General features: G+C 39.6%; 1 protein-coding gene across 4 annotated transcripts in view; it reads left to right on the top strand.

Moving 5' to 3' along the window:
• AFAP1 (actin filament associated protein 1) overlaps positions 1-13,607 on the top strand; it is a 66,287-nt gene that overhangs the window by 13,812 nt on the left and 38,868 nt on the right. For all 4 annotated transcript variants that reach the window (XR_014026120.1, XM_081325251.1, XM_081325250.1 and 1 more), the window contains 3 exons: positions 3,278-3,386; positions 5,428-5,639; positions 7,937-8,116. Coding sequence is in view for 3 of the 4 variants with exons in the window: in XM_081325251.1 (XP_081181377.1) it covers positions 3,278-3,386; positions 5,428-5,639; positions 7,937-8,116 (501 nt within the window). In the remaining variant the exon portion in view is untranslated. The remainder of the gene's footprint in view (positions 1-3,277; positions 3,387-5,427; positions 5,640-7,936; positions 8,117-13,607) is intronic.

Genomic DNA, 13,607 nt, shown 5'->3' with positions numbered 1-13,607 from the left:
TTAAGCTCACGCCTACTGCTTCAGTGACTCCATCCAGCCACCTCATTCTCTGTCGTCCCCTTCTTCTATTGCCCTCAATCTTTCCCAGCATTAGGCTCTTCTCCAGTGAGTCCTCCCTTCTCATTAGGTGGCCAAAGTATTAGCGTTTTAGCTTCAGGATCTGGCCTTCTAAAGAGCAGTCAGGGTTGATCTCCTCTAGGACTGACCGGTTTGATCGCCTTGCAGTCCAAGGGACTCGCAGGAGTCTTCTCCAGCACCATAGCTCAAAGGCCTTAATTCTTTGGCGCTCAGCCTTTCTTATGGTCCAACTTTCACTGCCATACATTGCAACTGGGAAGACCATAGCCTTGACTATACGCACTTTTGTTGACAGGGTGATGTCTCTGCTTTTTAGTGTGCTGTCTAGATTTGTCATGGCTTTCCTCCCAAGGAGCAAGCGTCTTTTAATTTCTTGACTACAGTCCCCATCTGCAGTGATCTTGGAGCCCAGGAAAATAAAATCTGTCACTACCTCCATTTCTTCCCCATCTATTTGCCAGGAATTGAGAGGGCCGGATGCCATGATCTTGGTTTTCTTAATGTTAAGTTTCAACCCAAGTTTTGCACTCTCCTTCTTCACCCGCAACATGAGGCTCTTTAGTTCTTCTTCACTTTCTGCCATTAGAGTGGTATCATCTGCATATCTTAGGTTGTTGATATTTCTTCCGGCAATCTTAATTCCAACTTTTGATTCATCTAGTCCTGCCTTTCTCATGATGATTATTATTATTTCTCACGATTATTATTTTTAATTACTATTAAAATCTGGCCATTAGATCAGGGACAGGCAGCCTGTGATCTCTGTCTTAATGGTATGTGTGCCAAAACATGTTTCCCTTCATGCAACATCCTGGTTTGGAGGGAAAAAGAGAATCCAAAAGAGAAAGAAAGAAAAAGATAAAGGGGGAAAAATGTAAGAGGAGGGAATGGTGTTTCTTAACCTCTTCTGAGTCTTGAAGCACCCAACTTTTATTTCATCCCTATCTATTACACACCCTCCCCAAAAGATTACCTTAATGAATGTGGACCTTGATAATATATACTCATGTTTTGAAATCACGTATTATTTGTAAATATTTTACATATATTTTCTTGGTCCCAGCCCTTTAATAAGTTTGTATGTATGCACGCACACACATACACACACATACAGTAACAGCTCCTGGTATGCTAATCTTAATGTACAAATGAGGGAGCAATATGTTTTGTTTGCATTATAATGTAAATGTATCCAGCTTGCATTTCATGGACCTGTATGTGAACAACAGCACAATTTCCCATAAATTTTGTGCTGCATTATACAACCCAGAAATGTTTGTAGAAATGCATGTACAGGTGTTTTCAGAACAACCACAACCAGAAATTGATATGATGCAGATGATGAATAAAATCTGAAAAATATAAATGAAGCAAATTTACTCTTGATAGATTTTTCCCATCTCTATCTCTACAAAGCCAAACGAAAATACAAGATTGCAGAAATGGAGAAAAAAATCATTAGAAGATGTGGGAACTCACAAATAGCCTAATCCAGGGGTCCCCAACCCCCAGTCTGTGGACCAGCACCGGGTCACGGCCTGCCAGCAACTGGGCCACGCGAACAAGCGAAGCCCCATCCACGGGATGCAGGCAGCATGGGAAACCACGCCCCCTCCAGTCCGTGGAAAAACCTTTCTCGATGGAATGTGGTGCCCAAAAGGTTGGGGGCCACTGCCCTAATCAGTATCATCACTGATTTTAAAATATCAATAGATGAGTAAGGGGAAGTTCAGTGAGAGATTGTAGGTAGCCCACCTTAACAATTGGTAGCTTAACAACCCCTTGAAATTACAGTGGCCTTGGAAAGGGTACTTTACGACTTGTGAAACATTTCTGACTATTGCAAAATGCCACACCAACCCACCATGTCACATGATTGCAGTCTGGTGCCTTGGCAACTTGTTCATGTGTATGACCTGTTCCAAAATGCCCCGTAATTACACACGATCGCCATTGGAACTATTCTTTGCCAGCTTCAGAAAGTCAATGGAGAAGTTGGCAGGGAAAGTTGCAAGCTGCTGTTGCTTGCTGAAAGGACTTCCTCTTGTTTCTAGGGTCTGGCTGAAAGAGCTCCCTTCTGATCCATGCCTGCTTGGAACTTGGCTGCTGAAATCAAAGCAGGCATGGAGTTTAAAATCCTCTTCCCACCTCGGAGAAGCTCTCTGCAGAGGCAAGGAGAGAAGGACCCAAGCTCTTTGAATGTTTGGACCTTGGCTGCTGAAATTCAAGCAAGCGTGGAGCTCAAAATCCCTCTCTTTATATATCTGATCAAGCTAAGAATTGCTGTCAAAATTCACTGCCACTTTGCTTGGGCAGGAGTGCAATTGGCTTGTACCAGGACTGTCAAGTGAAAACTGGAGTGAATTTTGATAGTAGTCGTGCTTTGGGTGAACGGACCTGCAGCAGGTTTCTGTAACCATGTAAGAAGCAAAACTGAGTTTTGAAGAATGGCAACATTTGTGAGCCCAAACACAGGCCAACTTTTAACCACAATCTTTTTATTTATTATTTACTTTTATGTAAAGGGGGAGTCACAAAAATTTTGTATAATTTGGGCGGGAAATGGTATTGCAGATTTTGAGATTGCCTTTTACTGAATTAGAAAAGGTTTTGGATAATTGCCTCCCCAAATATTTAATAGCTCACTATTTACAATTACAAATCCTAAATAGTAATATATTAAAAAAGTAATATATTAATAGTCTCTAATAGTCTCCATGCCTTATTGGTATGAGTGCATTATAACTCTGTGCGCCTAGCTTTTTAAGAGACTCTTTGATTTATACATATTTAGGTTGCGTTTTGAATGGTTTTATTATTTTATCTGTGGTTTTGGAGGACGGTTTATTGTTGCCTGCTTGTACTTTTATGGTAGATGCTTTATTGCTAAGATTGTAACCTGCCAAGAGTCATTCAGTTGCAGTAGCCCAAAAATTGATCGAGTGAATTAATAAACTGAATGAACGTATGAATGAATAAATATAGCGGTACGTAGAACACTTTAAACACATTTCAGCTTAATTAATGTTGATGCATTAAAAAATGAAAAAGATTTGTTTTGGGAATGATATCTGTTAAGCTGTATGGAATTGCATTGAAGAATCAAGGTTTTATAACAAATCAATAAGTTTTGAATAAAAGATCAAACAACTGTTCTTTATATTAATGGTGAATTTGCTTAATTCCCCCCCCCATTTAGCCCCCAGATGATGGTCCTCCTCCATTGCCTTCCTCTTCTCTTCCTGAAGGTTACTATGAAGAGGCTGTGCCACTCAGCCCAGGGAAAGCTCCTGAATACATTACATCCAGTAAGTAAAATATACCTTTAAAGGGATGCAAGTATATTATCTTGTTTAGTGATTTTCATTTATGAATATAAAATTCAGTTGTAATTTTTTAAAGAAGACTATTCGCATCCCACCAGGCTCAAGGTTGACTCAGCCTTCCATCCTTCCGAGGTAGGTAAAATGAGGACCCAGATTGTTTGGGGGCAATAAGCTGACTTTGTAATAATGCCGCTGGGGGGGGGGGTGAAAGCCCTAATAAGCAGGCATATACATAGAATGAAGGCTATTGCTCAGCACATTTGATTTGTGCTTAGATTGTAAGCCGCCCTGAGTCTTTGGAGAAGGGCGGGATATAAATGGGATTAAAATAAAAAAAAAATAAAAAAATATTCGCAAGTATCTCCGACTATAGCAGGGGTAGGCAACCTTGGCTATTTTATGACTCGTGGACTTCAACTCCCAGAATTCCTGAGCCAGCTACGCTGAGGGAAAAGGGAGAGGTTTCCAAGCTGAGCCATGCTGGTTCAGGAATTCTGGGAGTTGAAGTCCACGAGTCATAAAAGAGCCAAGGTTGCCTACCCCTGGACTATAGCATACTTTATTAAAATGGTATTCTTAACCAGCTCCCAATGAACCTGTGACTGTTTCTAAATAACATTAAGATACTGCAGAACGTGCCAGGAATAGTGCTATTGGTTTGTGACACATTTCTTGTGTATTTAGTCTGCTTTTATTGTCACTAAATAATGTTCATCTTCTCGGGAATATATTCCTAAATACAGTCAGAATGGATGAGATAATGCTGGTCTAAGATAGGTAACAGGTGAAGGGTCAAGGAGATATTATGAATTTGAAGCAGAAATCAGTGAAGTAAAAGACTAAAATATCAGAGCCACGATTCCTATACAGGACTTTTTGCTGAATTCTTCAAGAAAGAATTGGATTCCCTTGTCTGGGGAACTGTCATCACAGTGGCAGAGTTAACTTGTGGGGAGACAAGTGGACCAACTCTCCAGGGCCGCAAAGTTTAGGGTCTCCAAAACCCTGCATCTTTCTTTATGGGTGAAGATGTAACAACCTGTAATGAAACATGTTTAAATATTATTGCTTGCAATTTCCTTTGCATTCATAAAGTTTACTTTTCATTTCTGAAAGAGAAGATCTTATTACTGTATTCATATATAGAACATTGCTTAAACATTTTTGTAACTTTCAGGAGAAAGCATGTTCCCACAACCACTTGTCAGGCAATAATGAGAATTAGTTACAAGTAGTCTTTGACTTAATGACCTTAAGTAAACCCAGAATTATAGTCATAGGTTGTACTGGTTGTTAAACAGGTTATCATGTGATTGATCTGATTTTATGATGTTCTTTCAGCAGTTAAGTGAATCACCATGGTTGTTAAGCAAAATTGTGGTCATTAAACAAATGCCACAGTCATTAAGCAAACCTAATGGTCACAATGGCTGTTTTTTTTGCTGGAAACTGGAAGTGGCCATAAATGCAGGTTGATTGCCGAGCTCCCAAAATGAAATCATGTGACTGCAGGACAGGCCTGGTTATTGGACCTTTGAACCTGGGTTGTAATTTCCATTTGGGGATCTGTTAATAACTTTGAATGGTTGCTAAGCGACCAGTCATAAGTCAAGGACCACTTGTAGTTAACTTTTCAGCTGCCAACTTCTAGGTTTATATAGTTAATGTTTTTATGTGTAAAGAAAATTTTGCCAGTTAAATGTTTTATCATTCATGTTAAAAGATTATACAATCATAAGAAAAGATCAGCCACACTTGCTTTATTATTTACCCTTTTTTTAGCTTTGGTATTATTTATGACTCCAAGGTTAGCTAATTTTGCTCGTAAAAGTAATTTTTTATATAAATATCCATATAATTAAATCTATGGAGTATATAATTCCCTGCTGTTAAGACACAAGTGCATTTTATTAAATTATGCTGTTATAATGTTATACAGCACCAACTGGTTAATTCCAGATGTGACTTGGTTGGTCTGTTATATGCAGATTTTATTTTAATAGAACTTTTTTTGCCTCTTCAGATTATGATTCTGATGCAATGAGTAGTTCATATGAATCTTATGATGAAGAAGATGAAGATGGAAAAGGGAAAAAAATGAGACATCAATGGCCTTCTGAGGAAGCATCAATGGACCTTGTTAAGGATGCTAAAATTTGTGCCTTCCTTTTACGAAAAAAACGATTTGGACAGTGGACCAAACTATTGTGTGTGATCAAAGAAAACAAACTGTTGGTAACTAAACCTTATGGATTTTATTGAAATGCCAGTTGCAGTGTATTTAAGTTCAGAATTATGGTGGAAAGTAATCTGTATGGCTCAGGAACATTTGCTTAAGTATCATGATTTAATTTGTCCTTTCATGGCTTAGTTCTCCTACACAGAAAAGCAGGTAGCTAGTACCTAGTTTCTGCAATATATCTTTGTGTTTTTTCTGAAGTATGATTACTTACTGGAATAGCATGGGCAGCCAAGACCCAAATAATATTTGAATTCTGATTGAGTTAAAATTCATGATAAAATTTTGCAGAAGATTTAGGCAGGTTGAAAAAGACATACAGAATAATTAGACTGAACAATATTTAAGAATGTTGTGCAGTCCTGGTACTTGGAAGGCATCTTGACATTCAGACATGCAAGTCTTGATTTTGCCCTTTTTTCCAAAATCCAGCCCCAATTTAGAATAATTTAAATAATGATACTCTAATAATAGATAGTGCTACACTGGGAGAACAATATAATTATTTCAGCATCAGTTTCTGACACTGGCTGCTTTTGACAATTGGTTGCAAAAAATTAATCTTGAAGAAATTCTCTATATTGAGAACCTTGACACTGTTGGCTTGTTCATTAAAGAAGTGTTGGAAAAGCATAATCCTGGAACATGTCAGAAATCATTTTTATTTATATATTAAATTTACATAGCCACCCAACTCACACTTGTCTATGGGCAGTGTGCAACAAAACAAGCAATTAAAAACAAAGCTAATATAACCATTACAAACAATTCCACATAAAATATAAATAAAACTGTGGGAGAATAGACCAACATCCTACATGCAATACAACCATATTGCAGACTCCAGAGGATCCTAGAACCAGCTGGTTTTTAATGATTTATGGAAGGCCAATAGGGTTGGGATTAATCTCAGCTGGGCAGGAATTATGTTTCAGAGGGTGGGTGCCAAAGGCTCATCTTTTGAATCACATCAGTTGAAACTCTTTACCAACTAAGACCCATAACTCTTTACCCTGCTGGACTTGATGGGATGAGGAGATGTAACTAGGGAGAATAATCTCATCCCATGCCCTGTGGAGCTTTAAAGGTCAAATACAGCACCTTGAATTGAACCAGGAAGCAAACTAGCAACCAATGCATGGAGCAGAGGTATAACGTGCCATTCTAGGAGCACATACAATAACTGCCTGCACTACCACATTTTTCTCCAGTTGAAGTCTCCAGATGCTTCAAGGTAGCCCCATGGAGAGTGCATTACTGTAATCCATTCGGGAGGTGACTAGGTCATGAGTAACTGTGAGTAGGATCTTATGGTACACAATATGAAGTTGTGCAAAATCCTTCCTACTCGGGTTTGCGCCTTGAGCAGGAATCATGAGCACAGAAGGCTCCCCCAGATTGTGTACTGGGGATCTTTGTGGCTTTGCAACTCCATCTAATACCAAAGATGGTAAAGCCCCAGAACTGGAAGGCCCTAAAACAAAAGCCCAACAGTCTTGCCACAGTTTATTTGAAACTTGTTCTTCATCCAAACCCAACAGTCTCCAGATACAGACACAGGGCATCAAAAACATAATTTACTTTGCCAGGAGAAGAGAGATATAATCAAGTTTCATCAGAATATTGAGGATACCTCACCTCAGATGATCTCATCCAGGGGTTTCATGTAGATGTTAAACCAGCGTGGGGAGAGCACCAAACCATATGAAACTGCACATAGAAAGGGGCCGAGAGTGGGGTCTCACCCTCAATCGATATTGATCAGTATCAATCTCGTAGAAAAGAAAACAACCCACCCAATTAAGTGCTGCCCACTCTCACTTTATGGAGCAGATCCAGAAGAATACCATGGTCAATGATTTTGAAGGCTGCTGTGAAATAAAGACAGGATGGATGCACTATCTACATCCTGCTCCTGCCAGAGATCATCCAAAACCACGACCAATGCCCAGATCTCAATCCTGGCAGAAGGGTCTCTAGATAATCTGCTTCATAGAGGGCCTATGGAAGCTGCTGTGTAACCACATTCTTCATAGCCGTTCCTTAAATAGGAGAAATTGGAATTGGATGAAAATTGTCCAGTGATATTGTTAATATTTCAAGCTGAGATTCATGCTGGTTTTTAACAACAATTTTTGTCATTTATTGTAATTATATTATTGTCAAAGGGTTTTTTTGCCATTGTTAATTTGTGAATAATGGAAAGATGATGTGAATGGAATTGTTTATGTAATGTGAAGTTGATGTTTGCTCAGTGAAGTTTAATTCTCAACATTCTTATTTTTGCCTCTAGTGCTATAAAAGTTCCAAGGAGCAACAGCCTCAGATGGAACTGTTATTGTGTGACTGCAGTATTACATATATTCCCAAAGACAGCAAAAAGAAGAAGCATGAACTGAAAATTGCACACCAAGGTCAGGATGCTCTAGTTCTTGCTGTACAAAGCAAGGAACAGGCAGATCAGTGGCTGAAGGTATGTCATGTTATTATCAATTCCGATGCTCACCCTTCCGTTGATTAAAGTAATACAAAGTAGTGATTGATAAAAATGTATTTAAAAGGTGTGAAACCTTAGCATAAAATCAAATATGTAAAATATTAATTTCACCCCATTAAATTCACAGTGATATAGGAATTCAGCCAATCCACATGTTAAGTAATAAGTTAGGGTTGGACAAATAAACATTGCTCCCTTCTGACACTAGCATGATTATTTAATTCCAATAAACTAAGCATGTGGGAGAGGACAATTTCTCTTTTACAAGTATTCAAGTTTGGAAACAGCAGTGGATTTGCTGACAATTGCACGTCTAGATGTGGCCTAAATTTATGTGGCTTAAATTAATTATTGGGTAGCTAGAGATACAATTTAGCACAATTATATCTTGTTCAATTCCAGTTAATTTAGATTTTGAAAATAAAACAATACTGAATTTAAAAATCGTACCTAGGCATGTGTTGCATATCTGCTTATTTTAAAGGAATTGACCTTCCAACTCCAAAGTATTTATTCCTTACAGGTGTCTGCTGTTTTAAAGCACCTGTCCCAAATATTTAGGTCACAAAACCTAACACTATTAAGACCTGGTCTTGGGGAGATGCCAGCAGACTACTTTTGATCCAAATTAATCCAATCTTGCTGTCTTGCATGGAGAAAAGTGGTGCAATATCCCATTGCCCTTAGATCTGTTTGTTTTTGTTTTTATGGCTGGCATGCCCTTTCATTTCATAATACAGAACATAGCCAGGTGGACCATATTATTTTCCCCCTGAGGATGGTTTTTCAGAGCATGTGTAGTTGCTTTCTCTCTAGCCAGGGACTGAGGGTCAGCTGACCTTCCCTTTAACATTTTCATCTTTTAGAGAATTAGTAGTCTTAGGCTTTTTCCTCTCATCTGCAAAAGTCTTTGTGTGTTCTGTACCAGCCTGCTACCGGCCCTGCAGAAAAGGCAGGGACAACCCCTTTACAAACGGCAAGAGGCTGGAATTAAGCCTGCCAAATTTATTAACATAAAACAGAGCAAAACAAGACACCAACCATGAAACAGGAGCTATGAAACAGGAACTAATCAAGCGGTTGCCTTCAGCAAACCAGCCCTCCCACGCATTCCCCTTTTATACAGTTCAGGGCGTGGCTTCTCTCTGCCTCCTTCCGAGGTGCCCCATTGCCTTCCTCTGTTTACTCCTGATTGACTGCCTCCTGCGTCGGGCGTCCTTGAACAGGGCCAGCTGTGGGTCATCTTCATCCATGCTGTCAGGCTCACACAGCTGGGTCTCCGTCGTGACCAGGTGGGAGGGGCCTGGCTGAGGGCTCTCATCAGCAAGCTCTTCAACCCCCTCAGCAAGCTCTTCAACACCCCCCTCCTCCTCTGAGTCGTCCGACCCAACTGCCGAACCCACAGGCTGACCCTGAATCACAACATTGTGGTGTACTGATAGTGCCTTGATACTTACTGCTCCTGTGTTCATGTTTTCTTCTGCTCATCTTCAGACCCTGTACCTTAGACCTGGGAACAAGAAGAGAGACAGGCAATATTTTCAGGAGCTATATTTCCAAAATTTAATAGATTCTTTTTCATATAAGACATATTTCATATGAGATACTGTACAGATTTAACAAAGAAAAAAACAAGATTGTGCTTATCTATAACCGCCTGCGCTTACAAGCATAGGCCAAGCTCACCTTATGTGCCAGTTTATGAAAAAGCACAATAGGAGACTTGCATGCAGATATCAAAGATGTCTTCATAAAAGAAGTTAATACCCAGAACAAATCTTTTTCACTCCAACGTATTATTTATTTGTTTTGATTGGTTGCCAGTTAGTATTATTGGGAAGAAAATAAAACATACAGGGGGAAAAAACAACCCACTACAGAATTAAATTATTCTGCCTTAATTCATCTTTTAGAAATCAATCCAAATAAGATTCATCTAGAAAACATTCTAAACCCAAACCTCTCCAGAACACAAGAAAATTTCACAACTTTTGAGGGAAGCAACTCTAGAGATTTTCTTTTGGTGCCTTTGGGCTGCACAATAGTAGAAAAAAAATAACATAAATCATACTTAAGGACAATAATATGATATCCTGAAAAAGTAACCACAAAGTTCTGCAGAATTCAAGCTCTATAGGCACTTGAAGCTCAGACTGGGACTTGGGATTAGGTAGGAAACTATTGCTATAGAGCAGACATGTCAAACAAGGCCCGGGGGCTGGATCCGGCCCGCGAAGCCATCCTGGAAACAGTGAGGGAATGGCCCCCACTGCCTTGGCCCTGGCCCAGAGACCCTCCTTCTGCCAGAGACCCTCAGATCTGTCCCACTCCTGCCCAGGCCCCCATAGGCACCCTTGATGCGAACCATGTAGAGCTGGCCACGCCCACCTACTAGGCCATATGCACTCTAGACCCGCCCACCCAGTGGGCCACGCCCACCCAGGCCACACCCACCTGGCCCCTTGAGGGCAACCGCTTATCCGGCCCTCAATGAAATTGAGTTTGACACCCCTGCTATAGAGCTAGATTAATACTACTTTCAGAATATAAAGGTTTTATTCTTGCATTTAATTTGACAGTTTGCAACTCTTAAATCTTCCCTTTGGGGACTGAACAGAAGGGAAGACTGGCAGCAGACACATATCTCTCCTTGCTCTCTTAAAACATCCCTAGTTCTTAATTTTGTAGCAAACAGTTTGGGATGGAAACAGCTGTCCTGATAACAGTGGGGGGCCTGAGTTCTGCCTTGCTGGAACGATGAATCTATCTTTTGAAAGAATGCATGATTTCATAGGCCCAGCTCATGGCCAAATTATTCTCTTTGTCCTCTCTCTGACATCTGTATTTTTTGTAGCCAAAACTAATTGCCTTTGGGATGAACAGATACTGAAAACATGAGCAATATCCTAAGGGTCACTGAAGAGGCAGAAGCAAAAATACAGAATACAGAAACACTTGCACAACTAAAAGGGATACTTAAATTGAAATACAAATCACATACGTTTGGTTTTTTTTTAAAGAAAAATCCATATAGTTATGCTGTTTAATGTATTAAAGCAACAGCGTTTTCTTTAGCTTATCGTACAGAAGGGGGAGAATAAGCAGGTTAGGATTTTTTGATAAAGGAAAAACAGGAAGAAGCAACTTAAATGTTTCAGTCATATTCTGTAATAAAAGAAATATTTTGGTATTGTAGAAATTATACATTTTATCTTACTAATAGTCCAAGAACTGCAATCTAGAAATTAGGGGTAAGCATATTGTTCTGCTTAAGCTGCAGAGCAGTATATTTTGTTCCAGGCCTGAAGCAAATCTCTTGGAACGTGCATTCTTGTCCTACAGAACAATTTCCAAATATCTCAGAAGAGGACCTGGAAGAGGAAGCTTTTTGCTTACAGTTTGTCCCAGAATTAGTACTGCATATAGCAGTGATGGCAAACCTTTTAGAGACCATGTGCCCCAAAACCGCCCCGCCCCTGATCCACCCTTGCTCCACCCCTTCCACCCACCCACTTGTCTGCCCACAGGATCACCCACCACCTCCATGGCCTGCCGTAGCAAATCGCCCAGGCAGCCCTGCAGCGCCATGACGGACACGCCCTCCACCTGTGCTCAACAACATCATCTGTGCACGATGGGGCATGAGGGCGGAGTCTTGTCCCTGCTGCCTGGCTGCCATGTGCTTGGCTGCGCTTCTCCGCGTAGGCTGCACTGGGGGTCAACTCTCCTCGGGGGGGGGACTGCTGGTGAGGGGGCCATGGGGGGAGGCGGGGCTGGGGCGACGCCGCTTGTGCCCACAGAGAGGGCTCTGAGTGCCGCTTCTGGCACACGTGCCATAGTTTTGCCGCCACTGGCTTATAGAATTCCCACAGGGAGTGTGTGATAGCAATTTTCAAAAGAATTTTTGAAACATTGTAACAATAATAGGCACATGTTGGAAGAATAACTAATCCCGTTATGCTTTTGAGGAGAAGGGTAAAGGTTTTTTTTAACCACTACCATCAGCTTTATTTGAACTGCCTCTCTTATTCAGAGTTTTTGTGCAGTCAATGGAGGGGAGGTGGGGATAGCATTACCTGGCGTTATATTTTTTGTTTTACAAGAATTTACTGCCTTTCAGTAGACCCAAAGAATTTTGCATGAAGTTAACTCCTTGCTGCTGTTACCTATAAAGAACTCTCATTGTGGCGGAGTTTTGTGCTAAGATTTGCTACATTCGTTAAATAATGGTTATATGAAACTATGGAAGTTAAGTAAAAATGGGTATGTGGAAAGGCTGGTTCCAAATAAGGTTGTTAAGCAAGGACTAACCTATACAGCAGCATCCCATTGTCCGAGAGGAAGCGATTCAGTCCATCAATAAGATCAGTTGCAAGTAAAATAAGAATAAATATCCATCTCTTTCTTTTCTTTTTTTCTCTCAATACAACGATAGTTTTTATAGTAAAATTAAATTCTTGGTATTCCATTATTTACACACCTTACAATATTATATGCAAAAAAATACATATTCTATCCATATTCATTACAATTTAGGATAACAGTGTTAGAAGCAGTATAACATTGATTATAACAGGATTTATTTCAGACGAAGTTAAATTTAACACTGAAAAGGAAGGGATAAAAGAAGAACACACTGTGACCTACATAGGTGTATTTGTTATTTAATAAATGTTTCAGTGTTAAGCTAAGTTATTTTTAAGTTAATTTTGCCCATCTTTTAATTTATAGTAATGTACTTCCATTGTTTATTTTTATTGTTTCATTGTTTCGCTATTGTTATGTTTACATTTTTTAATCATTATTTTTCAGTTTTACTGTTGTAAGCCGCGCCATAGCAGGATGGGGTGACAAATAAATTTAAGCAAACAAATAAATAAATACTTGACATTGAAGCTCCATTGTATTGTTACTTGATGTATTTATTTATTTATTTATTTTAATTCCATTTATATCCCGCCCTTCTCCGAAGACTCAGGGCGGCTTACAAGCTTAGCAGTATGTGAATGTGACTGTATGTGTGTAATGTTTATACCTGTAGTCCTCAACTTACAACAATTTGTTTAATGACCGTTTGAAGTTACAACAGCACTGAAAAAAGTAACTTAAGATGGTTTTTCAAACTTATGACCATTACAGTATCCGCATGATCAAAATTCAGATGCTTGACAACTGACTCATTTTTATGATCGCTGCAGTGTCCCGGGTTCATGTGATCCCCTTTTGCTACATTCTGACAAACAAAGTCATTGGGGAAGCCATATTCACTTAACAACCATGTTACTACCTTAACTGCAGTGATTTACTTAAGAACTGGCAAGAAAGGTTTTAAAATGGGGGCAAAATGGAAATTTTGGGCTCAATTGCGGTTGTAAGTTGAGGACTACCTGTATATGTTGATAGAAAGAAAACATAAATAGACAAAGTACATTCATAAAATTAAAATGCTAAGAGTAAACAAGATAAA

This window comes from Vipera berus (assembly GCF_964194415.1).
Source record: "Vipera berus genome assembly, chromosome: 3".
NCBI classification, from domain to species: Eukaryota; Metazoa; Chordata; class Lepidosauria; order Squamata; family Viperidae; genus Vipera; species Vipera berus.
This window is presented reverse-complemented; position numbering and strand designations above follow the sequence as displayed.